This window comes from Hylobates moloch, unplaced genomic scaffold, assembly GCF_009828535.3.
Source record: "Hylobates moloch isolate HMO894 unplaced genomic scaffold, HMol_V3 SCAFFOLD_8, whole genome shotgun sequence".
NCBI lineage: Eukaryota > Metazoa > Chordata > Mammalia > Primates > Hylobatidae > Hylobates > Hylobates moloch.
The window spans coordinates 59961297-59988511 of record NW_026652283.1 but is presented as its reverse complement, the minus strand read 5'-3'; the positions used below and the strand labels follow the sequence as shown (position 1 = coordinate 59988511).

The following is a 27215-nucleotide window of genomic DNA, read 5'->3' as shown; positions in this document are numbered from 1 at the left end:
GAGTTTCACCATGTTGGCCAGGCTGGTCTCGAACACCTGACCTGAAATGATCCGCCCGCCTCGGCCTCCCAAAGTGCTGAGATTACAGGTGTGAGCCACCTTGCCCAGTCTCATTTGAGTTTTATAGATGTAATCATTAATAAATTGGTATTTTTTGTTTTTGTTTTTGTTTTTTTAGACAGTCTCGTTCTGTCACCTGAATCCGCCTACTGGATTCAAGCGATTCTCCTGCCTCAGCCTCCCAAGTAGCTGGGACTACAGGCGTGCGCCACCACACCTGGCTAATTTTTGTATTTTTTTAGTAGAGACAGGGTTCCGCCATGTTGGCCTGGCTGGTCTTGAAATCCTAACCTCAGGTGATCCACCTGCCTCGGCCTTCCAAAGTGCTGGGATTACAGGCGTGAGCCACCGCGCCCAGCCAATGAATTGCTTCTTTAAGAACAAATCTCTTGGCCGGGCACGGTGGCTCACACATGTAGTCTTAGTACTTTGGGAGGCTGAAGCAAGGAAGATGACTTGATCCCAGGAGTTCAAGACCAGCTTGGGCAACAAGACCATATCTCTTGTCTTAAAGACCCTAAAGAAAAAAAAAATTATTTTAAAGAACAAATCTGTTATATATTAAAATTTGACATTTTTTGGCCAGGCGCAGTGGCTCTCACCTATAATCCCAGCACTTTGGGAGGAAGTCCAAGGCAAGCAGATCACGAGGTCAGGAGTTCAAGACCAGCCTGGCCAACATGGCAAAACCCCATCTCTACTAAAAATACAAAAATTAGCAGGGCATGGTAGTGGCAGGTGCCTGTAATGCCAGCTACTCGGGAGGCTGAGGCAGGAGAATCACTTCAACCCGGGAGGAGGAGGTTGCAGTGAGCCGAGATTGTGCCATCGCACTCCAGCCTGGGTGACAAGAGCAAGATTCTGTCTCAAAATAAAAAAAAAATGACATTTCTAAACATTAATATTTACTCGATTTATACAGTCTATGGAATTATAAAACTACAGTTTAATTTGGAAATGCAATTAAGAATTACTTGGATAGGAAATGATACACAAAATTCATTCATCTAGTAACAATTGGAAATTCAATTCCGCAAGCATAAACTTAACACCTACCGTATACAATGGTGTTTTTTTTTTTTTTTTTTTTTTTGAGACGGAGTCTCGTTCTGTCACCCAGGCTGGAGTGCAGTGGTGCGATCTCGGCTCACTGCAAGCTCCGCCTCCTGGGTTCACGCCATTCTCCTGCCTCAGCCTCTCCGAGTAGCTGGGACTACAGGCGCCCGCCACCATGCCCGGCTAATTTTTTGTATTTTTAGTAGAGACGGGGTTTCACCGTGGTCTCGATCTCCTGACCTCGTGATCCACCCGCCTCGGCCTCCCAAAGTGCTGGGATTACAAGCGTGAGCCACCACGCCCGGCCTACAATGGTGTTTAAAGCCTACTATGTGCAAGTCTTTTTAGGGACTCAAAGATAAGCAGGAAATTATCTCTGTCATTGTAGGAACTTTGTTCTTTAGTCATTCATTGATAAACTGAAGTAACAACTTCTACTAATCAGTTATACTTTGGGTTTGTTTTTGTGTTTTAATAATCTGTCTTCTCTCTCTCTCTCTCTCTCTCTTTGAAAGGGTGCCAAAGAGTTTTTAGTACCATCCAGGGAACCTGGAAAGTTTTATTCTCTCCCTCAGAGTCCTCAACAGTTTAAGCAACTTCTGATGGTTGGCGGTTTAGACAGGTGAGCTTTTTTTATGCTAGCAGTTGTCAGAAAAGGAAAAGAGAAAAACAAAGGGAAAAAAGGAAACACAAAATCCTCTCTGTTCTCAAGAGAAGGATAGAAAATTTATGAGAATTTGGAGAATACTTATAAAATGCCCTCATAATTTGTAGTCATCCTTTATTAAAGGTTTATTGGGTGGCCACTATGTACAAAGCTCTATGGTAGTAGATGTGAGAGGGGATTTAAAAAAAAAAAGAATAGGTTCTACTCTCAAGGTGTTAAGGCTAGTAAGCCAGAATAGGATAATGAATAAAACCAACTGTGATATAAACCAAATGTAAATGTATTGAGATTTGCAAGTTAGGTGTTAAGAGCTTTAAAATTATACTGTTTGAGGAAATACAGAAAACTTTGTGAGCTAGATCTTTGAGGACAGAGCTACATTCCAGCAGGTGAAGATGAGAGTTGGAATGGCATAGCACAGAAAGTCTCAAGTGTATCCATGGCACAGTAAGTATTTCACTTTGGCCAAAGCAAAAGAGTATATATGAAGAAGCATGGACTAAAAAAAAATTTTAATAAAAAGAGCTGGCATGGACTGATTTGCATGCTAGTCTATTACATGAATATCCAGAGGTGCCAGTGTTTATTTTGAAAACAATATATAGAATAGTTAACTTCTCATAGGTCAGCTGTATATCTAATTCGATTAAAGCGTCATAAAAAATAAAAGTATTTCTTACTTGTTTTTTTTTTGAGACAGAGTCTTGCTCTGTCACCCAAGCTGGAGTACAATGGCACGATCTCGGCTCACTGCAACCTCCGCCTCCCTGGTTGAAGTGATTTTCCTGCCTTTGCCTCCCGAGTAACTGGGATTACAGGCACACGCCACCTGCGCCCAGCTAATTTTTGTATTTTTAGTAGAGACAGGGTTTCACCATGTTGGCCAGGCTGGTCTTGAACACCTGACCTCATAATCTGCCCGCCTTGGCCTCCCAAAGTTCTGGGATTACAGGCATGAGCCACCATGCCCGGCCCTTCTTACGTTTTTTCAGTATCATTGTTTTATAGCTTGCATTGCTTTAAACTTTTGGGGAAAAGTGTGTATGCCTTCCTAGAATCGTAACTCAATTAATGCTGTTTCTCAATTGTAGATATTTTCAGGTTGCCCGTTGTTATCGAGATGAAGGTTCAAGACCAGACAGACAGCCTGAGTTTACTCAGGTACAAAGTTATATTCAGTTGTTTCTTAAAATTCAGGCTTACTATTTTGAAAATAGTATTTTCAAAACCAGTGCAGTATTAATACTTTACTTCTCATTACATTTTATCCATCAGATATTTAATTAAACTCACCTGCAGTTGAGAAACTAATTATTCATTTTTTTATTCATTTCATGTGTCCTTTTTTAAATTTTTTTCTTTCCTTGGATAGCACAGGGGCCACACTGTCATTCAAATTTTAGTATATGTGCTGCCAAAATGAGCATGTGTCCTTTTCATAAAGAATGTGGTCAGCAACTAAGGAATGCCAGAAATTCCTAAAGTGTTCTAATGTTCATGATAAAGTCTTTAAAACAAATCTCTTATATATTAAGAACGAATAATTTTATATATTGATATTTTAATCTAATATGTGGACTTACCAAAGCTATTACAATTTGCTTTCTGTATGATAGCATTTTATTTTATTTTATTTTATTTTATTTTATTTTATTTTATTTTATATTTTATTTTATTTTATTTTATTTTATTTTATTTTATTTTATTTTATTTTATTTATTTTATTTTATTCTATTTTTTGAGACAGAGTCTCACTCTGTCTCCCAGGCTGGAGTGCAATGGCGTGGTCTCGGCTCACTGCAGCCTCTGCCACTCAGGTTCAAGCAATTCAACTGCCTCAGCCTCCCAAGTAGCTGGGACTACAGATGCGTGCCATCATGCCCAGCTAATTTTTTGTGTTTGTATTAGAGACGGGGCTTGACCATGTTGGCCACGATGGTCTGGATCTCCTGACCTCGTGATCCACCCACCTTGGCCTCCCAAAGTGCTGGATTTACAGGCGTGAGCCACTGCGCCTGGCCAATAGCATTTTAATCATGTGTTGAAGTGAAAAAATTATGAGCTTTGGAGTTGGACAGACGTGGGATCAGATGTAGCTTCGCTGCTTACTAATTGCACATACGCAAATAAGTAACTTAGTTCTCTGAGCCTTCAGCCATGAAATAGTTGTGGGAACTAAGCAAGTTAATGTATGTAAGGCCATTAGCACAGTGTCTGACATAAAAGAGATGTACAATGATATTTATACCCTCTGCATGTATTATTTATGTGCAAAATTCTGTAGTAACTTGAAAGCAGAAAAATATATAAACGTGTATATATTGTGGCTAAATTAGTTTCCGTATGTTACTTTGGTTTCAGATTGACATAGAGATGTCTTTTGTAGACCAGACTGGGATCCAGAGTTTAATTGAGGGTTTGCTCCAGTATGCCTGGCCCAATGACAAAGATCCTGTGGTTATTCCTTTTCCTACTATGACTTTTGCTGAGGTGCTGGCCACCTATGGAACTGATAAACCTGACACTCGCTTTGGAATGAAGGTACTTATCTTCACTTTTCTAGGACTCTGTCCCCAAATAATCCTGCAGTCTTTTTAAACCACTTTGAAATTGACAAGTATTACACACTGTTAGATGATATTTTTGTTGTTACCTTGTTACCTTCATTGTTACAGAGCTAGGGCAAGAGAGAATAATAGCATGTTAGCAATACAGTGCTTTCTATGTATCATGTTCCAAGATCCATTTCCAAGAGCAAGATTCTTGCCATAAAGTTTTTATTACTTGCAAGTTATTGATTATATGGATATGAATGGTAACTTGAAAGAAAAAATAACTATTCTTTCCTTTTCAGTTTTTTTTAAAGCCAAGGAGTTACTAAGTTTCCTTGGTCCATAAAAAGTTCAAACATATGACAATGTTTATTCAAATTATTAATATCTGTAAGTATTTAAGGCAGGGGTAGAATTTATATAGAACAGTTTCATTACCAGGCCTCTACTTGTTTGCTCTTAAAGAGCAATATCCCTTGATCCCTGTAATGCTGGTGACATTTCTATATCTCAGTTCTCAGTGCACATTCTTTAGAAATTGAGTCCTGCCTGGTCTGAATAGTCAGTGCTCAATTCTTAGAATGAAAAAAATACAATACACAAAAAGTCATAACTACCAACTTATAGCTGCCAACTCAACTACTTCTTGTTTCTTTGTTTGTAATATGGAATAGTGGTTCTTTTTTTGTATTTTTTTGAGACGGAGTCTCACCCTGTTGCCCAGGCTGGAGTGCAGTGGTAAGATTTTGGCTCACTGCAACTTCGGCCTCCTGGGTTCAAGCGATTCTCCTGCCCCAGCCTCCCGAGTAGCTGGGACTACAGGCGCATACCACCACACCGGCTAATTTTTGTATTTTTAGTAGAGATGGGGTTTTGCCATGTTGGCCAGGCTGACCTCCTGACCTCAGGTGATCTACCCACCTCAGCCTCCCAAAGTTCTGAGATTATAGGTGTGAGCCTCTGCCCCAAGCCTGGAATCTTAATCTGGTTCTTAAGTCAGACTGCTTGGGTTAAATTCTGACTCTGCCACTTACTAGCTATGCCATCTTGGGCAAGTTCCTTATTTCTGTGTCTTGGTTTCATCTATGAAATAGGGATAATAAAGAGTGCTAACCTCATATGAAATGAATGAGTATATGCAAAACACTGGTCATATTGCTTAACCCATGGTAAACACTCTTTGAATGTATTCTATAAATGTTAAATTATCAAGATCTATTCTTTAAAATGTTTGTAAAATGTTTTCAGATAAAAATTACTTCATATTTAGTTATCTCTTTTTGTTACCCATTTTCCAGATTATAGATATCAGTGATATGTTTAGAAACACAGAGATTGGATTTCTTCAAGATGCACTTAGTAAGCCCCATGGAACTGTGAAAGCCATATGTATCCCTGAAGGAGCAGTAAGTGAAGTACAGTTTTATGTTTCTCTAGAATGTATGCTTTGGAGGTAGCTTTGTTCAATACTGTCATATTTAAACTTCAGAAAGAACAATTCTTTTTAAATAAAAATAGGGATTTTTGCTGGGTGTGGTGGCTCACACCTGTAATCCTAGCACTTTGGGAGGCCGAGGTGTGTGGATCACTTGAGGTCAGGAGTTCAAGACCAGCCTGGCCAACATGGTGAAACCCCATCTCTACTAAAAAATACAAAAAATTAGTCAGGCGTGGTGGCATGTGCCTGTAGTCCCAGCTACTCGGGAGGCTGGGGCAGGAGAATCGCTTGAACCTGGGAGGCGGAGGTTGCAGTGAGCTGAGATCATACCATTCCAGCCTGGGCAATAAGAGCAAAACTGTGTTTGAAAAAAACAAAATAGGTATTTTTATACGGAGTCTAAAAGTATTTCTAAAACCGTAAGTAGAGAACAATAAAATCTTATGAATGTGAGTTTACATTCCAGATCCAGGGTGTTTTTCTTTTTTCTTTTTTTTTCCCCCCTTTAAACAATGCTATCAGCCAGGCATGGTAGCTCATGCCTATAATGCCAACACTGTGGGAGGTCAAGGCAGGAGAATTGCTTAAGCTCAGGAGTTCGAGACCAGCCTGAGGAACACAGACCTCGTCTCTACAAAAATTTACCTGGCGTGGTGGCTCACACCTGTAGTCCCAGCTATTCGGGAGGTTGAGGTCAGAGGATCACTTGAAGCAAAGTGTTCAAGGCTGCAGTAAGCCATGATTGTGCCACTGCATTCTAACCTGGATAACAGAGCAAGACCCTGTCTCAAAAATAAATAAATAAATAAACGATGCTATGAAGTACTCCTGTACTTCATTGTGGATAATATGTGAGCATAAAATAATACGTAGTATTCTGTCTGCAGCCTCGGTTGTCTGTCTGTCTCTTAGCCCTGTATCAGTGCCAGCATGGCCATTGCATGTTGATTCTTTATCTTCTGAGAGTTCTCATCTCAGTTGCATTAATAACAGGGAAATAAAAGGAGATGGAGCTAAATAAGCGAAAAGGAAGGGAAAGAAGTGGGAGTAGAAGAGAGAGAAAGAATGGTTGGGCTGAGCAAGCACTGACTCTAAAGCAATGGTACACGTCTCTTTTCTGTAGGTAGTACATCTGCTTTAAAAATAATTTCATAAGAAGCATTCCAGTTATATTTTAAATACGATGATGATTTTGAAAGTCTATACTCATTTGGATACGTAAGCAGTATATTCAGAATGGAGTAAGAACTCAGGAGCTCAGTCTCATTACTTTCTTTTTTTTTTTTTTTTTTTGAGAGTGAGTCTTGCTCTGTTGCCCAGGCTGGAGTGCAGCGGCCCAATCTTGGCTTACTGCAACCTCCGCCTCCCGGGTTCGAGCGATTTTCCTGCCTTAGCCTCCTGAGTAGCTGGGACTCCAGGTGTGTGCCACCATGCCCGGCTAAGTTTTTTTTGTATTTTTAATAGAGATGGAGTTTCACTGTATTAGCCAGGATAGTCTCGAACTCCTGACCTCAGGTGATCCACCCACCTCGGCCTCCCGAAATGCTGGGATTACAGGTGTGAGCCACCATGCCTGGCCTCTCATTACTTTTTATTTACTTCATATATTCAGTAAAAAGTAATTTATTGTCATGCGGGGCATGGTGGCCCACACCTGTAATCTCAGCACTTCGGGAGGCCAAGGCAGGTGGATTACTTGAGGTCAGGAGTTTGAGACCAGCCTGGCCAACATGGCGAAACCCTATCTACTAAAAATTTAAAAATTAGCTTGTGGTGGGTGCCTGTAATCTCAGCTACCTGGGAGGCTGAGGCAGGAGAATCACTTGAGCCCAGTAGGCAGAGGTTGCAGTGAGCACGAGATCACACCACTGCACTCCAGCCTGAGCAACAGAGCAACACTCCATCTTAAAAAAAAAAAAAATGCAATTTATTGTCCATACTCTAGTCCAGTCATAAGAAATATGTTCAAGTAAGCTCAGTATGATATTTTGCCTATCATTATTTACACCATTTCAAGTTTGTTCTTTCTCAAGTAGGTATAAGAACTGCAGGAGTGTGGATCATGTTTTCATCTTTTTATACCTCCCTTACCTAGTTAAATGCCACATTAATATAGTTAATGATGCATGGCATATGGTAGAAATAAGATGGTTAAAGTATGATTTCACAAATCACATGGTTTATTGCCATACAAAGGAAATTTTTTCTTAGGTTCACAATGCTTAAAAGAGAGAGAGAATAAGGGCCAAGCACAGTGGCTAATGCCTGTAATCCTAGCACTTTGGGAGGCCGAGGCGGGCAGATCACGAGGTCAGGAGTTCGAGACCAGCCTGGCCAATATGGTGAAACCACGTCTGTACTAAAAATATAAAAAATTAGCCAGGTGTGGTTGCGCACACCTGTAGTCCCAGCTACTTGGGAGGCTGAGGCAGGAGAATCACTTGAACCCGGGAGGCGGAGGTTGCAGTGATCCGAGATCGCACCATTGCACTCCAGCCTGGGCAACAGAGTGAGACTCCATCTCAAAAAAAAAAAAAAAAAAAAAAGAGAGAGAATAACATGAACAATCCTCACAGGGAAAACACTCAGTAGCTGAGGTGCATTAATCACATAGCGTGTGAGTTCCAAAATTATTAAAGTCCACTTGCTCTATTAGGATGGAAGTAGTCCTCTGGGGAAAGTAAAGTCTAATTAAAGTTTGAGGTGTACCCTTATATGAGCTGTTCTTGGGAGAAGCTGGTTTGACCACCACAGTATAGACTGCACCTAAGGTCCCTCGATGCTAGAGGGCAGTGCCAGTGTGGGTGGGCAAGGCTTCAGAGATTAGCTCCAAGACTAACAGAGTATCACCCATCTCTTGGCTGTAGGAGAAGCAGTTGACAGAGTATAGCCAGTAACAGCATGTGCTATCAAAGTGTCTGTGGAACTCTTAAGTTTATATGTATTTTTGAAGTCCAGTAGTTGAGGTCAGTAATTCACAGATGGGGGTTATGATAAGGTTTGAGGTAACATTCCTGGGGGGAAGAGGGAGTTCACTCGAAGTTCTCACATAGGGGATCTGATAAAACATCATGCTCTCGAAAGGAGGAGGAATACACCCCAAAACATCAAACTGTGTAAGTGTTTGGATCATTTCAAAGTTATATAACATGATAACCATAATGTCTCACTTGAAAGACATTGAGATAATTTCAAAAAAGAAAGAATTTTAAGAAACCTCAAATAATCAAATTCTGAATCCTTTTATTGATCTGAAAGTTTTCTTTCACAATTCAGTTGTAGACATTCATGTTGAACATTTATCCTGCATATTAGATATAGAGGGTCTTCTGTGGAATACATTCACAGCTATTTCCAATAAGAGCTGCATGCCCAGCGTGGTGGCTCACACCTGTAATCCCAGCACTTGGGGAGGCCGAGGCGGGCAGATCACGTGAGGTCAGGAGTTCAAGACCAGCCTGGCCAACATGGTGAAACCCCATCTCTACTAAAAATACAAAAATTAGCAGGGTGTGGTGGCGGGCACCTATAATCCCAGCTACTTGGGAGGCTGAAGCAGGAGAATCACTTGAACCTGGGAGGTGGAGGTTTCAGTGAGCCGAGATCACGCCACTATACTCCAGCCTGGGTGACAGAGCTAGACTCCATCACAAAAAAAAAAAAAAAAAGCTGCGTAACTGGAAAAAATAGCCACTGTAACAAGCTTTAAAAATGTGTCATTTGGTAGCAGAAACTGGATTTTTTTTTTTTTTTTTTGAGACAGAATCTCACTTTGTTACCCAGGCTGGAGTATAGTGGCACAATCTCGGCTCACTGCAGCATCTGCCTCCTGGTTTCATGTGATTGTCCTGCCTCAACCTCCCGAGTAGCTGGGATTACAGGCACCTGCCACCACACCTGACTAATTATTGTATTTTTAGTAGAGACGGGGTTTCACCATGTTGGTCAGGCTGGTTTCGAACTCCCAACTTTCAAGCAATCCACCCGCCTCAGCCTCCCAAAGTCCTGGGATTACAGCCATGAGCCACCGTGCCCAGCCCAGACATTGAATTTTTATTAAATCTTACTATTGTAATAGAAAGACACAAAATATATTTGTCATTTGATTGCATAACCATGTTTATGAAGCTAAGTGTCATACTGACAAGTTTACTTTGATTTTTCTTTCATCAGAAATACTTAAAAAGGAAAGACATTGAATCCATTAGAAAATTTGCAGCTGACCATTTTAATCAGGTAAGGAGTTAATTAGAGCAGTTTTTTTCCTTATAGAGATTCAATATTTTTAACTATTATTAACTATCATTATCATTAGTTTTGAGCATCTTGTTATTTCAGATCATTCTTCTGCTTTTATTTACTTTTTATTTTATTTATATATTTATTTTGAAGATACAGTCTTATTCTGTCGCCCAGGCTAGAGTGCAGTGGTGCCATAATAGCTCACTGCTGCCTTGATTTCTTAGGCTCAAGCAATGCTCCTGCCTCTTTCTCTCAAGTAGCTAGGACTGCAGGCTCAGGCCACTATGCTGCCCAGTTGCACCCCTAGTCCCAGCTACTTAGGAGGCTGAGGTGGGAGAATCACCTGAGCCTGGAGGTCGAGGCTACAGTGAGCTGAGATCGAGCCACTGTAGCCTAGGCATCAGAGCAAGATTCCATCTCGAAAAAAAAATTGGACTGGGCGCGGTGGCTCACACCTGTAATCCCAGCACTTTAGGAAGCCAAGGCAGGCGGATCACTTGAGGTCAGGAGTTTGAGACCAATCTGGCCAATATGGCGAAACCCCATCTCTACTAAAAATTAAAAAAATTGGCCGGGCGTGGTGGATCACGCCTGTAATCCCAGCACTTTGGGAGGGCGAGACAGGCGGATCACGAGGTCAGGAGATTGAGACCATCCTGGCTAACACGGTGAAACCCCGTCTCTACTAAAAATACAAAAAAATTAGCCGGGCGTGGTGGTGGGGGCCTGTAGTCCCAGCTACTCCGGAGGCTGAGGCAGGAGAATGGCGTGAACCCAGGAGGCAGAGCCTGCAGTGAGCCGAGATTGTGCCACTGCACTCCAGCCTGGGCGACAGAGCAAGACTCCATCTCAAAAAAAAAAAATGCAAAAAATTAGCCAGGTGTGGTGGTGCTCACTTGTAATCCCAGCTACTTTGAGTGGCTGATGCAGGAGAATCACTTGAACACAGGAGGTGGAGGTTGCAGTGAGCTGAGATCACGCACTGCACTACAGCCTGGCCACAGAGCAAGACTCAGTCTCTAGATAAATAAATATTAGCTAGGCATAGTGGCACATGTCTGTAGTCCCACTACTTGGGAGACTGAGGCAGGAGAATCACAAGCCCAGGAGTTCAAGGCTGCAGTGAGCTATGATCATGCCACTGCATTCTAGCCTGGGTGACAGAGTGAGACCCTGTCTCTAAAAAAAAATAAAAGATCCAGCCAGGCACGGAAGTGCATACCTGTAATCCCAGCACTTTGGGAGCCCAAGGTAGGAGTATCACTGGAGCCCAGAAGTTTGAGATGAGCCTGGGCAACATAGTGAGACCTCGTCTCTACAAAAAACAGAAAAAAAATTAGCTGGGCATGGTGGCACACACCTGTCATCCCAACTACTTGAGAGGCTGAGGTGGGAGGATCACTTGAGCCCAGGAGATCGAGGCTGCAGTGAGCTGTGTTCACGCCACTGCACTCCAGCCTGGGTGACACAGTGAGACCCTGTCTCAAAAAAAAAGGAAAGAATCTTAGGTATGATAACAGGAATAAAATGAAACCATATGGGAGTAATTAAATTATGATATAATCAAAGGAATTAATATTAAAGTTCCTTTTTAAAATCTTGTTTTCTAAGACTTAATAGAAGAAAAATGCTCTTATAATGATATGTAAGAAAAGGAGGATATAGGATTATATTTATACTGATTATAACCATGTAAAAACACTATATTTGTATATTGAAAATGGACTACCTACCTCTACTACCACCATTTCCTCATACCTCAAGCACAACGAACAATAAGTAGATTTTTATATAAGAGAAAAATATTAGGATAGTGGTTTCAAAAATGGGTTGAGACAAGATCAGAAAAGTCAGGGCAATATAACAAGCTTTTCTTAAAGTTAAACAAATTTAAAGAACTATCCTTTTTTTCTCTGTTGGCAGTGGGGGTGGCGGGGGGATGAAATATGCCTTTTCTTTATAAAATTAAAAATTGGCAACCCTTTATCTTCCAATTTTGGTTATTTTTATTTTATTAGTATATAAAATCTGCATCTAAGAACCATAGGACCAGGAAATAAGCCTTCAGTTGATGGGACTATTACTACATTTTCTTCTTTCATTCTTCTCTTTCTTCTCCTGTTTTCTTTTTCTTTCCCAATTTCCTGAATTTTTATATAAGAAATGGGTACTACTACTACTACTATTTTTTATGAATGTTTTAACTTGATTTGGCTTCTAATTGCTTTTAGAAGATCTTATGTGTTTTTAACAACATATGGCATACACATGGTTCAAAAAATAAAGAAGCATTAATAATGAAATGCAATAATCATTTGCTCTAGCCTGCCCCATCCATCCTAGTATTCTGCCAGAGTATCTCTGTTTTTGGAAATATCCCTACATACCTTTTTTTCTTTTTACTTAATTCATTTAAACCTTGTTAACTTCCTGTGATGAGAGATGAGGCTCACATATACAGACCTCACCTAGTTACTCTGTACCTTCTGCACAGCTCTTTCTGAACGTTTTGTTTGTTTTGTTTTTTTCATTTTGTTTTGTTTTGTTTTTGAGACGGAGTCTCGCTCCGTCGCCCAGGCTGGAGTGCGGTGGTGCGATCTCGGCCTGCCAGGTTCACGCCGAAGGCCTCAGCCTCCCGAGTAGCTGGGACTACAGGCTCCCACAACCACACCCGGCTAATTTTTTTGTATTTTCAGTAGAGACGAGGTTTCGCTGTGTTAGCCAGGATGGTCTTGATCTCCTGACCTCGTGATCCGCCCGCCTCGGCCTCCCAAAGTGCTGGAATTACAGGCGTGAGCCACCGCGCCCGGCCCTTTTCTTCATTTTTTTCTGAGTTGAAGCCACCCATTCTGGATCCCAGGTTTTCGTCTTTCTTTTTTGTGTTGGAGTATGTAATCAAGTAACTTCCTAAGAAAGCATGTGAGAGATCAACTTACTTATGTCTTACAAAATGTCTTTATGTTTAAAACCTCACACTTGATTAATAATAATTTGGCTTAGTACAAAATTTTGAATTGACAGCCATATCATCTTAGAAGAGTGCTGTCCAATAAAACTTTCTGTAATGATGGAAACGTTTTATGTCTGCATTGTTCAGTATAGTTGTTGCTAGCCAATGTAGCTAGTGAACACTTGAAATAGGATAGTGACAACTAAAGGGCTGAACTTTTTACTTTATTTCATTTTAATTAATTTAAATGTAAATAGCCACAGTGCATCGCTAGACAGCATAACAGCACAGCTTTAGAACATTTAAGGCATTGCTTTACTTTCTTCTCCCATCTGTTGTTACTGATGAGAAGTCTGATGCTTTGATGCTTGTGTGAATTTATTCCATTATAGCAGACCTGGTTTTTTCTCATTGGAAGCTTTTTGCCTTCCGATTCTTTATGTTCTGAAATTTCAGAGTTTGTTTGCCTTTTGATCATTTTTCATTTAATGTGTTACACACTTGCAGAGCCCTTTCAATATGAAGGTTTATGTCTTTTTATGTGTAGAAAATTCTTTTATTATCTAATTATTTTGACCTCATCATTTTTTCTAGTCTCCCTTTGGAATTTCTACTAGTTGTATGTCAAACCAATTTAACCTGTCTCTTTTCTTTTGCATGTCATTTTTCACCATTTTCTTTGTCTTGTTCTATTTTCCTGGGGATTTCTTCAACTCTTCTGTTGATTTTTTTTTTTAATTTCCCAATAGCTTTTTTCACTGCATCTTATTCTGGTTTTATTCATAAAATATATTTTTGAGTACCTTTGAGGATTCAAGTTCTCTTTTGGTCCGTAACTTATGTTTTCTCTGGGGCTAATTTTTTGGGTTTATCTTGGTCTTTTTTTTTTTTTTTTTTTTTTTAATGCTGCAGAGTTTCTTCAATGTGCAGTGATTGTTGGTTATCTGTACATATTCAAGAATGGGACATTTTAAAAGCTGGTTGGAGCCGGGTGCAGTGACTCACGCCTGTAATCCCAGCACTTTGGGAGACCAAGGCGGGCAGATCGTTTGAAGTCAGGAGTTTGAGACCAGCCTGGCCAACATAGTGAAACCCCGTCTCTACTAAAAATACAAAAATTAGCCAGGCATGGTGGCACACATCTGTAATCCCAGCGACTAGGGAGGCTGAGGCAGGAGAATTGCTTGAACCCGAGAGGCAGACTGCAGTGAGCCAAGATCAGGCCACTGCACTCCAGCATGGGTGACAGAGCAAGACTCCATCTCAAAAAAAAAAAAAAAAATCTGGTTGGAAGCGCAAGAGAGAGGCTTTGTAAATGGTTAGGTTTAGTTTAGCATGAGCAGCAAGGCTGCTCTAGGCATTCAAGGCTTAAGAGTCCTGAGCCTCTCCAGAATTCTGCAGGGTAAAATCAGTTCCTTCTTGGGCTGAGGCCGCCTCCATTATTCTTTATGCCAGACCTTCCTGCACCTTGCTTCTTTAATCATTCCTACTCAGTTCACTTGCAATCTGCCAGAAGTTCGCAGAAATCTCTCATCTGCTGATATTATTCTCCGTTCTTCATCCCTTCCCCCTTTTTTTCATTATGTTGAAATGACTTTTTTTTTGAGTCTCACTCTGTCACCCAGGCTGGAGTGCAATGGCCCAGTCTCAGCTCACCGCAGCCTCTACCTTCCAGGCTCCAATGATTCTCATGCCTCAGCCTCCTGAGTAGCTAGGATTACAGGTGCACAGAACTGGCACAGCTAATTTTTGTATTTTTAGTAGAGAGGGGGTTTCACCATGTTGGCCAAGCTGGTGTTGAACTCCTGAAGTGATCCACCCACCTCAGCCTCCCAAAATGCTGGGATTACAAGCATGAGCCACTTTAAATGTTATAAATATTTACATTTATAAAGTAGTGCCAAGCCTACTTCATAAAATTCCCTTAGTATCATTTTGAATGGGTTCATGGAGATAATAGAGATAATCTCTTTTAAATTCTCTTCTATTGGGAACCGGAAATCTTTGTACTATAAGAAGATAAATTAATCCCACTGTTTTAAAAAAAAGTGAATAAGTCTTTTTCTTTTACACAGGAAATCTTACCTGTATTCCTTAACGCCAATAGAAACTGGAATTCTCCAGTTGCTAACTTCATAATGGAATCACAAAGACTGGAATTAATCAGACTAATGGAGACCCAAGAGGAAGATGTGGTCCTACTAACTGCTGGAGAGCACAATAAAGCAGTAAGAAAAATTACTTCCAAGCATCAGTGCTGTTGATGCTGAACAATGCCTTACTCTCCTATGTATATAGTACATGTTTGAACTATAGACTGTTAATTCATAAAATGGAGCTGCTCTGCATAAATCTTTTTTTTTTTTTTTTTTTTTATTAAGAGACAGAGTTTTGCTCTGTTGCCTAGGTTGGAGTGCTGTGGTGCGATCTTGGCTCACTGCAACCTCTGCCTCCCGGGTTCTAGAGATTCTCCTGCCTCAGCCTCCTGAGTAGCTGGGATTACAGGGACACGCTGCCACACCCGACTAATTTTTTCTATTTTAGTAGAGATGGGGTTTTACTGTGTTGCCCAGACTGGTCTCAAACTCCTCAGCTTAGGCAGTCCATCCGCCGCAGCCTCCCAAAGTGCTAGGATTACAGGCCGTGCCCAGCCTGCATAAATCTTATAGTACTTTATAATGCACTGTATAAAAACTAAGGGTTGGCTGGGCATGGTAGCTCATGCCTGTAATCCCAGCACTTAGGGAGGCTGAGGTGGGCGGATTGCCTGAGGTCAGGAGTTAGAGACTAGCCTGTTCAATGCGGTGAAACGTCATCTCTACTAAAAATACAAAATTAGCCGGGCGTGGTGGCGGGCTAATTTTTGTATTTTGTAGTCCCAGTTACTCGGGAGGCTGAGGCAGGACAATCACTTCAACCTGGGAGGCGGAGGTTGCAGTGAGCCGAGATCGTGCCACTGCACTCCAGCCTGGCCGACAGAGCCAGACTCCATCTCAAAAAAAAAAAACTAAGGGTTTTTTTCACAGCTACCAGCCTCCATTGGCATTACTTAAATAGATTAGACCTGACCCTAATTAGAAAAGCCACTTAGATTAAGGGGTAGTGAAATCAGTCATATAACCATGAAAAAATATTTTCAGTGTCAAGATTTCACAAATGAAGAAAATTAGGAGTCTCAAATTTTTATACATAATGCATTCCTAAATTGTGGAGGGACGGATCAGACCACTGGAGAGCTGGTGGGCTGGCAGACACCCCTGGACCAACTTGGTCAAAGTGGGACCCTTTTTCCTCAAGAACAGCAGCTGTAGGTGGTGAATGCCATCATGCACTGGCTGAATCATGATTCTTCAGGGGATATGGAAGACTGAATTAGCTTTAGGGATCTTTGTAAAATATAGAATAGTACAAAGTCAAACATGAATACTAAAAATGTACTGTAAAGATCAAGCATGATATAAATTTATTTTTTCACTTTAGTATATAGTGTTTTCAAAATGATAGTGTGTCTAACTAGTACTTCAAGTTCTTTCTTCTAATCTATATTTTCATTTATCATTGTTTCTTCCACAGAAAAAGTTTCAGAGTTCAGCTTCAAAGCTAAATGTAATCCCCCGTCTCCCCTTCCCCTACAATAGTAAAATGAAGAAAGCGATTTATTTCCAAATTTTATTATGAATGCATTTCTTAAAAAAGAACATGAGATTTTGTTCCAAACTAATTTGGCTATTAAACGTTCTCTTGGTATGAAATAAACTTGCTAGTGTTTCATTCTCAGGAAGTTATAGGTCTGATTCCTACAAGACCCTCCTTGAAAGAGAGCTAGAAACCAGACTTTCGAGGAATAACATTAACATTCTGAAAATGTCACAATGAAGGTCCCTTATGTAGACATAATAAGATAGAATGGGCTGCAAAATAATACCCTATCATGTCTGTAGGCATATGTCACTGTTCTAACCAGCTGTCCTTTCTCAGGGAAGTCCTGCCCACCATAGGTAGCACTTATTAAGCACTTAGTATTTGCCAAGCCCTGTTCTAAGCACTTTGTATACATTAACTCATTTAATCCTCATGCCAACCCTATGAAAGAAGTTCTGATACTGTTGCTATTTTAAAAATAAGAAAAGTGAGGCACAGAGCTTAAAATTTTGCTCACAGTCACACAGCTAGGAAGTGGAGGACCCGGATTTCTAACTCATGAAGTTGGGTTCCAAAATTCGCACTCTTTTTTTTTTTGTTTTTTTGAGATGGTCTCACTCTGTTGCCCAGGCTAGAGTACAGTGGTGCAATCTCGGCTCACTGCAACCTCTGCCTCCTCCCGGGTTCAAGCGATTTTCCTGCCTCAGCCTCCCGAGTAGCTGGGATTACAGGTGTGTGCCACCACGCCCAGCTAATTTTTGTATTTTTAGTAGAGGCGGGGTTTCACCATGTAGGTCAGGCTGATATAGAACTCCTGACCTTGTGATCCACCCGCCTCGGCCTCCCAAAGTGCTGGGATTACAGGCGTGAGCCACTGCACTGGGCTGTACTCTTAAATGGACCTCTAATCTGCATTACCTGTAGTGATAGCCAGCCTTCACTGAACATTAACAGTGTGCCAGGCACTTACCAAATCCTCACCACAACCCTTCAAGAGAAGTGAGGAAATAATCAGAATGACTACCACTCACATACTTTGTCAGGTCCTGCACCTTATGTACATTATCTCACTTAAGCTTCATAGCAGTCTTTTGGAGTTGATATTTTTATCACAATTTTACAATGAAAAAGGGTACAGAGAAGTTCGTAATTAGCCACACTGAGATTCAGACCCAGGTCTGTGAAGTGCTGATCCCTGTGTTCTTAATCACCGAGTTATTCGGTACTCACCCAGTTGGTTGAGTCTGATGATTGTTCTCAACCTTGTTGCAATCAAACTCATCCTCAGATCTTTGTGTCCTGAGAGGCAAAGGGCATCCTGTCTGTTAATTGGCTAATCCTTTCCTAGAGAATGGCCTGGCTTCGGAATCCAGGCTGTCATTTCCTGCCTGCTCTGTCAAGAAGTTAACTCAATGTTTATGTCTTCTGTTTGCAGTGCTCTTTGTTGGGAAAATTACGACTGGAATGTGCTGACCTTCTAGAAACAAGAGGAGTGGTGCTCCGTGACCCCACTCTGTTCTCTTTTCTTTGGGTGGTAGATTTCCCACTCTTCCTCCCCAAGGAGGAAAATCCCAGAGAGCTGGAATCAGCCCACCACCCATTTACTGCTCCCCACCCGAGTGACATACACCTCCTGTACACTGAGCCCAAAAAGGTACCGTATCTACTTCCAGATCAAAGGGAAATGTGTATATAAAGGCAAAGAACTTCAGACTTCAAGGTCTGACGAAAGATAGGACCCAGTTCTGGAAGCCCCAGAAGAAATTGTGGAGTTTGAGTTAGTAGTAATACATTGTCTTTAAGAATCTACAGGGTCTTCAACCTGTAGAACAGAAAACCAGACATTTTCTCTAACATAAAGTCTCTGTGAATCTTCTAGGCCCGTAGCCAACACTATGACTTGGTTTTAAATGGCAATGAAATAGGAGGTGGTTCGATTCGAATTCACAATGCAGAGCTACAGCATTATATCCTGGCAACCTTACTAAAGGTAACAAACATCATCTGCTATCCTGGGCTTATTTTTTTACCAGAATATTTTTCAGTTTTGTGTTGTTGTTGTTGTTGTTGTTGTTGTTGTTTGCTTGTTTTGTTTTTGAGACATTCTGTCACCCAGGCAGGTGTCTACTGGTGCATTCATAGCTCACTGCAATCTCAATCTCCTGTGCTTAAGCCATCCTCCCACCTCAGCCTCCCAAGTAGCTGTGACTACAGGCACATGCCACCATGCCCGGCTAAATTTTTTAATTTTTTTGAAGAGATAAGGTTTCCCTATGTTGCTCACACTGCTCTCAAACTCCTGCCCTCAAGCAGTCCTCCTGCCTCGGCCTCCCAAAGTGCTGGGATTATAGGTATGAATCACTGCATTTGACTTAAGTCAGCCTATTTTATTAAACATTTGTTATGAATGGAGCATTCACAAGATACAAAATAGCGTCAGCTATCTCTCTACCTTTAATGTAGGACTTGGAAAAGTAAATAATAATATTAAAAGTAAATAATAATATTACATGCTTAAATAGTACCTGGCACATAGCACTATTAAACAGCACTATTTAAGTACTAATTAATAGTGCATATTAAATACCCTTATTATAATAGTGCAGATAAATATCCTTATTCTGCCCACTCTAAAGATGAGATTTACTGAGGCAACTTACTTAACTTGCCAAAGTGACAGTACAAAAGTAAGCAGAGCCAGGATTTGAATCCAGGTGAGGTGGCTCTTAAGCCCATGCTCCTAACCACTACCCTGCTTAAAAAAACCATGCAGCTTGAAAAAAATAAAAATCAAATCAAATGAAAACCATGCAGTCTGAAGTGACTAAAAATGTTGATAATGTTAGAGAAAGAGAGAGAAGTTTGAAAAGATTTTATATCATTTATTAGATACTACTTTAGCTATATTTAAGGCAGGGATATATTTTAGTGATAGTGGAGTAATAGGATTTTTTAAAAGAAAAAGAAGACTCTGTACAGGTGCAGACCTAAGAATTTGAAGTTTGTTGGTGATGCTGTAGAAGGCTTGGGTAGGTTTCAGAAAGGAAAAGGTCTGAGAGAGTCTGGTCCTAAAAGATCGTTTTGTGGGATTAACTGACAAGTGTGAGGTAGAATGGAAGGAGAACTTGGACCATGAGATGACTCCTTTAGCTTTAAGCCTTCAGTGTCCTTAAAGTTTAAGGGCATTGTGAAATCTGTTAACTTTTTTTTTTTTGAGACAGAGTCTTGCTCTGTCACCCAGGCTGGAGTGCAGTGGCTCAATCTTGGCTCACTGCAACCTCCGCCTTCAAGCGATTCTTCTGCCTCAGCCTCCTGAGTAGCTGGGATTACAGGTGCACACTAACACACCCGGCTATTTTGTATTTTTAGTAGAGATAGGGGTTCACCATGTTGGCCGGGCTGGTCTCGAACTCCTGACCTCAAGAGGTCCACCCGCCTTGGTTGGCCTCCCAAAGTGCTGGGATTACAAGTGTGAGCCACCGCACCCAGCCAAAATCTGTTAACTGTTCTCCTGCCAAGTCAAAGCCTCCAATCACCCGTTGGGTTTTGTGTGTTTGTTTGTTTTTAAAAAGATGGAGTCTCACTCTGTCACCCAGGCTAGAGTGCAATGGCATGATCGTAACTCAGGGCAGCCTCAAACTCCTGGGATCAAGCGATCCTCCTGCCCAGCCCAGCTTCCAGTCAGCAGTTTTCAGCCTATCTTTTTCATTCCTCTCATTGTCAAACTTTTCAAGAGTCAATAAGATTACATTACTTTTTTTTTTTTTTTCTCACTTTGTCACCCAGACTGGAGTGCAGTGGCGTGATCTTGGTTCACTGCAACCTCCGCCTCCCAGGTTCAAGTGATTCTCCTGCCTTAGCCTCCCGAGTGGCTGGGACCACAGGCACACACCATCATGCCCAGCTTTTTTTTTTTTTTTTTTTTGGTATTTTTAGTAGAGACAGCGTTTTGCCATGTTGGCCAGGCTAGTCTTGAACCCCCGATCTTAGGTGATCTGCCTGCATCGGCCTCCCAAAGTGCTGGGATTACAGGTGTGAGCCACCACACCTGGCCTAGAATACATTACCTCTGTTGCTTCCCTAAATAGTGGTTCTCAGCACTGCTGCACCTTACAATCAAGTCACTTGGAAAGCATTAAAAAAAACACTGGTGCCTTGGCTACACATCAGACCAACTGAATAACAAAGTTCTAAACGTGAGGCTTTGGCCTCTGTTTGAAGCTTCCCACTTGATCCTGATTTGTAGCCTGGTTGGAGAACCATTTCCAAACACACTTTCAACATTTCTACACATACTGCCCCACAAAAGTTACTCACAAGATCACCAAATCCAGTGGCCTGTTCTTGGCCCTTAAGTTCTCCTTCCTCCTGGCAGCATTTGACAATGTTGCCCACTTAGTAATGCTCTCTTCCCTTGGTCTCTGTGACAGGAGAGTTTCCTGCTTTTTATCCCCACCTCCTCATTTGGTCTCACTCTGTTTGCATTGTCAATACAGTAAAAGCTGCATTTACTGAACACCAGGCATTTTTGTACATGTTATAATCATCTATGACTTGTCTTTTTCCCTTGCTAACCTGCAAATCACTTAAGGTAATTTTTTCTTTACACTTTTCCAATAAGCTTTTATTATTGGTTAAGTCAGGTTTAGGTGTTTTAAAACTCAGCTTTGTTTCCCCTTTATCATCTAAGCCTAGATGGTGGCACTTAGTGGACCTTCAAAATATATTTAAGCTGAATTATCTTTTGAATTTCAGGAGGATGTGAAAATGCTCTCCCATCTGCTCCAGGCTTTAGATTATGGGGCACCCCCTCATGGAGGAATTGCCTTAGGTAAACAACTTTTCCTTTTATAAGCTAAACTGAATTCCATTGCACTGTCTCAAATTCGGGTTCTCAGTTTGTGTTGGTAGAGGTGGAAGGATGAGTCCAAGAGTTCCATGAGAATGTAAGTTTCTGTTGAAATTTCAGTAATACATTTTTTAAATATATCTTAACAGTTATAAAGATATAACTTAACTGATAATTTACATTTGAAAGATCATTAATAGCTTAAAACTGCAGATCTTAAGTCAATATTGTTCAAATCCCCATGGCCTCACAGACGTACTCATTGGAGTCTGGAAAGCACTGCTCCATAATGTTCAGCTTGCATGAAAACAGGAATATGCCAGTGTCCTTCTGATTGCCATGGTTACTCACTTTGCTTGTTTTGTCAAAGCAAGGAAGAGTAAGAAATTCTAGGAAGCTCACCTAGATTGTAGGCCCCAACAATAGGGACTTCCTTCTGTGTTTATGGAGTTCCCTGCCAAGCACCAGATACACTGTTGAATCTGTTTTAGGGCCTTTAGTAAGCTTTTGCTAGGAACACTAATCGCTGTGACAATCCAAGTAGCATGTGAACATTAGTCCTGAATAATTTTCCAGAATGAGATAGAAAAGAACCTCTCAAACAAACAAAAGTTCTCTAAAAAGGTAGGGAACAATGGTTGGCTACAGTTTGTTAAAAATTCTTATTTAAAAGTTCTCTACAACTTTTATAGAAAAACTAAGTTATTTCCAACATTAGATTACATTTCTCATCTGTTATCTTTGTATTTTACTCACAGGGTTAGACAGACTGATATGCCTTGTCACTGGATCTCCAAGCATCAGAGATGTCATAGCCTTCCCAAAGTCCTTCCGGGGACATGACCTCATGAGCAATACCCCAGATTCTGTCCCTCCTGAGGAACTGAAGCCCTATCATATCCGAGTCTCTGGGCCAACAGACTCCAAAGCAGAAAGAGCTCATTGAATCATGCATACCATGCAGAAAGTTGAGCTTTTAGGTTTTGTCCTCTTTGCTTCCCCAAGGCCAAAGTCAGATCTAGAGTTCTGCCACAGGTCTGACAATCAAGTCTTTATTTAGATGGAAGGAATCCAGGCAACATTCTTCGCCACAACAAAGAAACAGATAGAAGATACCCAATTTTGACTTGATTTCGTGCATCATTCGGATTTTTTTTGGTTAGGACTTTTTTTGAAGTTCCTTTTTACTTAGGTGTGAAAGATGGTTCTTTGTTGGAATAATATAGTGGTTTAGTGTTTTCAAATCATGTTTCTCATACCCAGATAGATTATTCACTTAGGACAGAGGTAATCAAATCATGTGTGAAATTTAGGAAAATGCTTGCCCCTGTAAACTAGTGAGTTGATGGAGCATTTGCCTCATCATCCTCATCAAGAGAATCATATAAATTAAGCTTTATAATGACATTTCAACCATCAATATAATATAGTGAGGAGTACATAATATTTTATAATAATGCAGAAAACATCACTGAAATGAGAGTCACAAATTTTTCTTCAGTGTTTCAGCCTGAGCAAGTTACATAAACCTCTCTTAGCCTCCCTTCCTGCTAATGTGTAAAATACATACTTGCCCTGGCTACCTCACAGGGCTGTTATTGCTGGAATCAGAGGAGATAACATATATGGAAGATAAAGTGAATAAAAGTACTTTGAAAAACTATAAAGCATTCCACAAATGTGAGATGATGATATTATCCATCCATAAATAGGTAGATGTATCTCTATTTTATAGTTTCAGATTAAACAAAACTGATATCAATAGTAAAAGTCATTTTACTTATCAATTTTCTGTTTATATTTTTAGTTTTAAAGATATTATTGGCCGGAGTGGTGGCTCACACCTGTAATCCCAGCACTTTGGGAGATTGAGGTGGGTGGATCACTTGAGGTCAGGAGTTCAACATCAGCCTGGCCAACATAGTGAAACCCTGTCTCTACTAAAAACACAAAAATTAGCCAGGCATGGTGGCACATGCCTGTAATCCCAGCCACTCGGGTGGCTGAGGCATGAGGTTTGCTTGAACCTGGGAGATGGAGGTTGCAGTAAGCCAAGATGGTGCCATTGCACTCCAGCCTGGGTGACAGAGCAAGACTCCATCTCAAAAAAAAAAAAAAGACAACAAAGATATTATTAATCACTGAACACTATTTTCTCTCAATTATAAGTAATTGAAAATTCTAATCGACCTTAGATTAACCTCAAATGTGCGAAAAAGTGAACACCAAAACTCATTGTGATTTTAAGTTCTAATCATACACATAAAAGTTTTAATAAACTAATAATTATAAAATGAGGCCAGGCGCAGTGGCTCACGCCTATAATCCCAGCACTTTGGGAGGCTGAGGTGGACAGATCACAAGTTCAAGAGATTGAGACCATCCTGGCCAACATGGTGAAACCCCGTCTCTACTAAAAATACAAAAATTAGCTGGGTGTGGTAGCGCACACCTGTAGTCCCAGCTACTCAGGAGGCTGAGGCAGGAGAATCACTTGAACCCAGGAGGTGGAGGTTGCAGTGAGCCAAGGTCACACCACTGCACTCCAGCCTGGCAACAGAACAAGACTCCATTTCAAAAAAAAAAATTACAAAATGAGAATAAGGTCTTGATCAGTGATTTTGAAATTGTTTTCTTCTACTCAGTCTTCACTTCTGCCTTGAAATTCTTTTGATTTACACCTTTTTTTTTTTTTTTGAGACGGAGTCTCACTCTCTTGCCCAGGTTAGAGTGCAGTGGCGCCATCTTGGCTCACTGCAACCTCCACCTCCTGGGTTCAAGTGATTCTCCTGCCTCAGCCTCCTAATTAATAATTGATTTAATTATTTAGTTGAAAATGTTTAATTCATTTTAAAATAACCCATTGCATGTTAACACAATAGCATGTTTTTATTTTATTTTATTTTGAGACAGAGTCTCACTCTGTTGCCCAGGCTGGAGTGCAGTGGTGTGATCTCGGCTCACTTCATCCTCCACCTCTCGGGTTCAGGCAGTTTTCCTGCCTCAGCCTCCTGAGTAGTTGGGACCACAGGTGCCCGCCACCACACCTGGCTAATTTTTGTATTTTTAGTACAGACGGGGTTTTGCCATGTTGACCAGGCTGGTCTCAAGCTCCTGGCCTCAGGTGATCCACCTGCCTCGGCCTCCCAAAGTGCTGGGATTACAAAGGTGTGAGCCACCACACTCAGCCGTGTTTTTATTTTAAAAATAATTATTTAAAAAACAAAAATAGAAGAGTAACATTGTTTTATATTTCTGCAAATATTTTTTATTTCTGGCTTAATAGAAGACACTAGATTCTGATATCTGCTTCTGTATCCTATCTGTTGTTATATGATGTTTTGGTTGAAGTCTATGAAGAAAATCTGACCCCACTCAAATATAAAGTTGGAAAAGGGAGGAGTATTTTAATAGCTTTCTCTGATAATTATGGATATTCTCTTTGATACCACACCAAAATATGACAAGTAGTAGAGTTCCTTAAAGGTTAGTTGCAATGTGGATTCTGAAATTGTATTGATGAGCTTTTCTAAAGTCCATTGGTGTACCTTGTATTTAAATAGAACTTTTACCTATGTGTGATATTTGTAACACCAGTCCAGTGATTGATCATTTGGAAAATATTGGTTCACTGAGTTATGCAAATCTTCCAAATGTTGACACGTTTTGATATACAATATCTAAAACAAAATACCATTAATTAATATTACCACCAATCTCATTACAAAAGTCTTTAAGTCTGAGGAAGCTATAAGGGGCACAGAAGTGTATACAAGCCTTCCAAAATTTTAGGTTTCATTTGGAAGCTTGAGTTTTATCATTGGCAACAAATGTCATCAGTTTTTTCCAAGCTGACCTGTTCTTTTTTGAGCAAATCTCTGCCAAAATTACCCCTAAAATATGAATAATCAATTTGTCAGGTTTTTTTCAACTAAAAATGTTCTGTGAAAAAAAGCAGCTAGTTCAGCTTGTATCTCAAACAATTGTAACTACTTTTTCTAGGGAAAAAAAATCTAGAAATCCATACTTTGTGGCAGATGTGCTTCATGCGTACTTCCCATTTTGTCACACAGAATATCAAAATAATGTGTACTCAAGGTCAAGATTTACTAACAACTAAAATTCCAAAACTGCTAAACAGAATGCTGAATAAGGTGATCCAATTTTTTAATAATTCATTTGAGACAACATCTCACCCTGTCACCCAGGCTGGAATCCAGTGGTGTGACACAGCTCACTGCAGCCTCAACCTCCCTGGGCTCAAGCGATCATCCCACCTCAGTCTCATGAGTGGTTGGGACTACAGGCATGCACCATCATGCCCGGCTCACTTTTTTTTAAATTGTAGAGACAGGGTCTCACTATGTTGCCCAGGCCGGTCTTGAACTCCTGGACTCAAGCAATCCCCCCGCCTTGGTTTCCCAAAGTGTTGGGATTACAGGCATGAGCTACTACATACAACTGAAATCTTTTAATATGCCTGTCAAAAAGTTTTCTGATTCAGAAAATGGCACTTATATATAAAAGAGGGAACAAGAAGCTGGATGTGGTGGCTCGTGCCTGTAATCCCAGCACTTTGGGAGGCTAGGTGGGCGGATCACGAGGTCAGGAGTTCGAGACCAGCCAGGCCAAACATGGTGAAACCTCCCTCTCAACTAAAAATACAAAAATAGCCAGGCATGGTGGCCCACGCCTGTAATCCCAGCTACTTGGGAGGCTGAGGCAGGAGAATCGCTTGAACCTGGGAGGTGGAGGTTGCAGTGAGCCGAGATTGCGCTACTTGCATTCCAGCCTGGGCAACAGGAGCGGAAACTCCATCTCAAAAAAAAAAAAAAAAAAAAAAAAGAATAGAACTTGGCTGGATACAGTGGCTTACACCTGTAATCCCAGCACTTTGGGAGGGCAGGGCGGTTGGATCACTTGAGGCCAGAAGTTCAAGAGCAGCCTGGGTGACATGGTGAAACTCCATCTCTACTAAAAATACCAAAAAAAAAATAAATAGCTGGGAGTGGTGGCACACACCTGTCATCCCAGCTACTCAGGTAGTTGAGGCACAAGAATCACTTGAGCCTAGGAGGCCCAGGCTGGAGTGAGGTGGCACGATCTTGGTTCACTGCAACCTCCACCTCCAGGGTTCAGAGTAGCTGGGACTACAGGCCCACACCACCACACCCAGCTAATTTTCGCTTTTTTTCAGTAGAGACCGGGTTTTGCCATGTTGGCCAGGCTGGTTTCGAAGCCTGAGCCATCACCTGGCAAAAAGATACTTTGAAATGTAACATCGTTTTTCATTTCAAAATCAAGGTATTTTACCAACTTGTCTTTGGTACCTCCCCAAAAACTGATCTACTACATTTGCACTTTCATCCATTTTTCCAACATTAATAAACTTGAAGTACTTAACATTCTTGTGGGGGAAATAAGAACAAAACACGTAATAGGTCATGGTGGTCGCATGAAGAGTAAAGGGTAACCGTTTGGGATAGGTGGTGGTAGTTTTTTTGTGCTTTTTTCTTTTTTTGAGACCAAGTCTTGCCGTTGCCCAGACTGGAGTGCGGTGGCATGATCTCAGCTCACTGCAACCTCCGCTTCCTAGGTTCAAGCAGTTCTCCTGCCTCAGCTGCCCAAGTAGCAAGGATCACAGGCACCCACCACCACACCTGGCTAACTTCTGTATTTTTAGTAGAGATGGGGGTTTCACCATGTCAGTCAGGCTGGTCTCAAACTCCTGACTGTGTGATCCACCCGCCTCGGCCTCC

General features: G+C 41.0%; 2 protein-coding genes across 4 annotated transcripts in view; one reads left to right on the top strand and one right to left on the bottom strand.

The window, feature by feature from the left end:
• Positions 1-21976, bottom strand: part of CENPL (centromere protein L) — a 69284-nt gene extending 47308 nt beyond the window's left edge. Inside the window, exon 1 of one of the 2 annotated variants that reach the window (XM_058442879.1) lies at positions 21859-21976. The gene's annotated coding sequence lies outside the window, so the exon portion shown is untranslated. Of the gene's footprint in view, positions 1-21636; positions 21752-21858 lie in introns of those variants that run through there. The other variant, XM_058442877.1, reaches the window with a different exon arrangement.
• Positions 1-23316, top strand: part of DARS2 (aspartyl-tRNA synthetase 2, mitochondrial) — a 34204-nt gene extending 10888 nt beyond the window's left edge. The window contains exons 8-17 of one of the 2 annotated variants that reach the window (XM_032160953.2): positions 1632-1738; positions 2875-2944; positions 4145-4324; positions 5634-5741; positions 9947-10009; positions 15041-15193; positions 18043-18261; positions 18487-18597; positions 21363-21438; positions 22215-23316. In XM_032160953.2, the coding sequence (XP_032016844.1) occupies positions 1632-1738; positions 2875-2944; positions 4145-4324; positions 5634-5741; positions 9947-10009; positions 15041-15193; positions 18043-18261; positions 18487-18597; positions 21363-21438; positions 22215-22402 (1275 nt within the window). In that variant the 3' untranslated portion in view covers positions 22403-23316. Of the gene's footprint in view, positions 1-1631; positions 1739-2874; positions 2945-4144; positions 4325-5633; positions 5742-9946; positions 10010-15040; positions 15194-16538; positions 16644-18042; positions 18262-18486; positions 18598-21362; positions 21439-22214 lie in introns of those variants that run through there. The other variant, XM_058442876.1, reaches the window with a different exon arrangement.
• The last annotated feature ends 3899 nt before the right edge of the window (positions 23317-27215 follow it).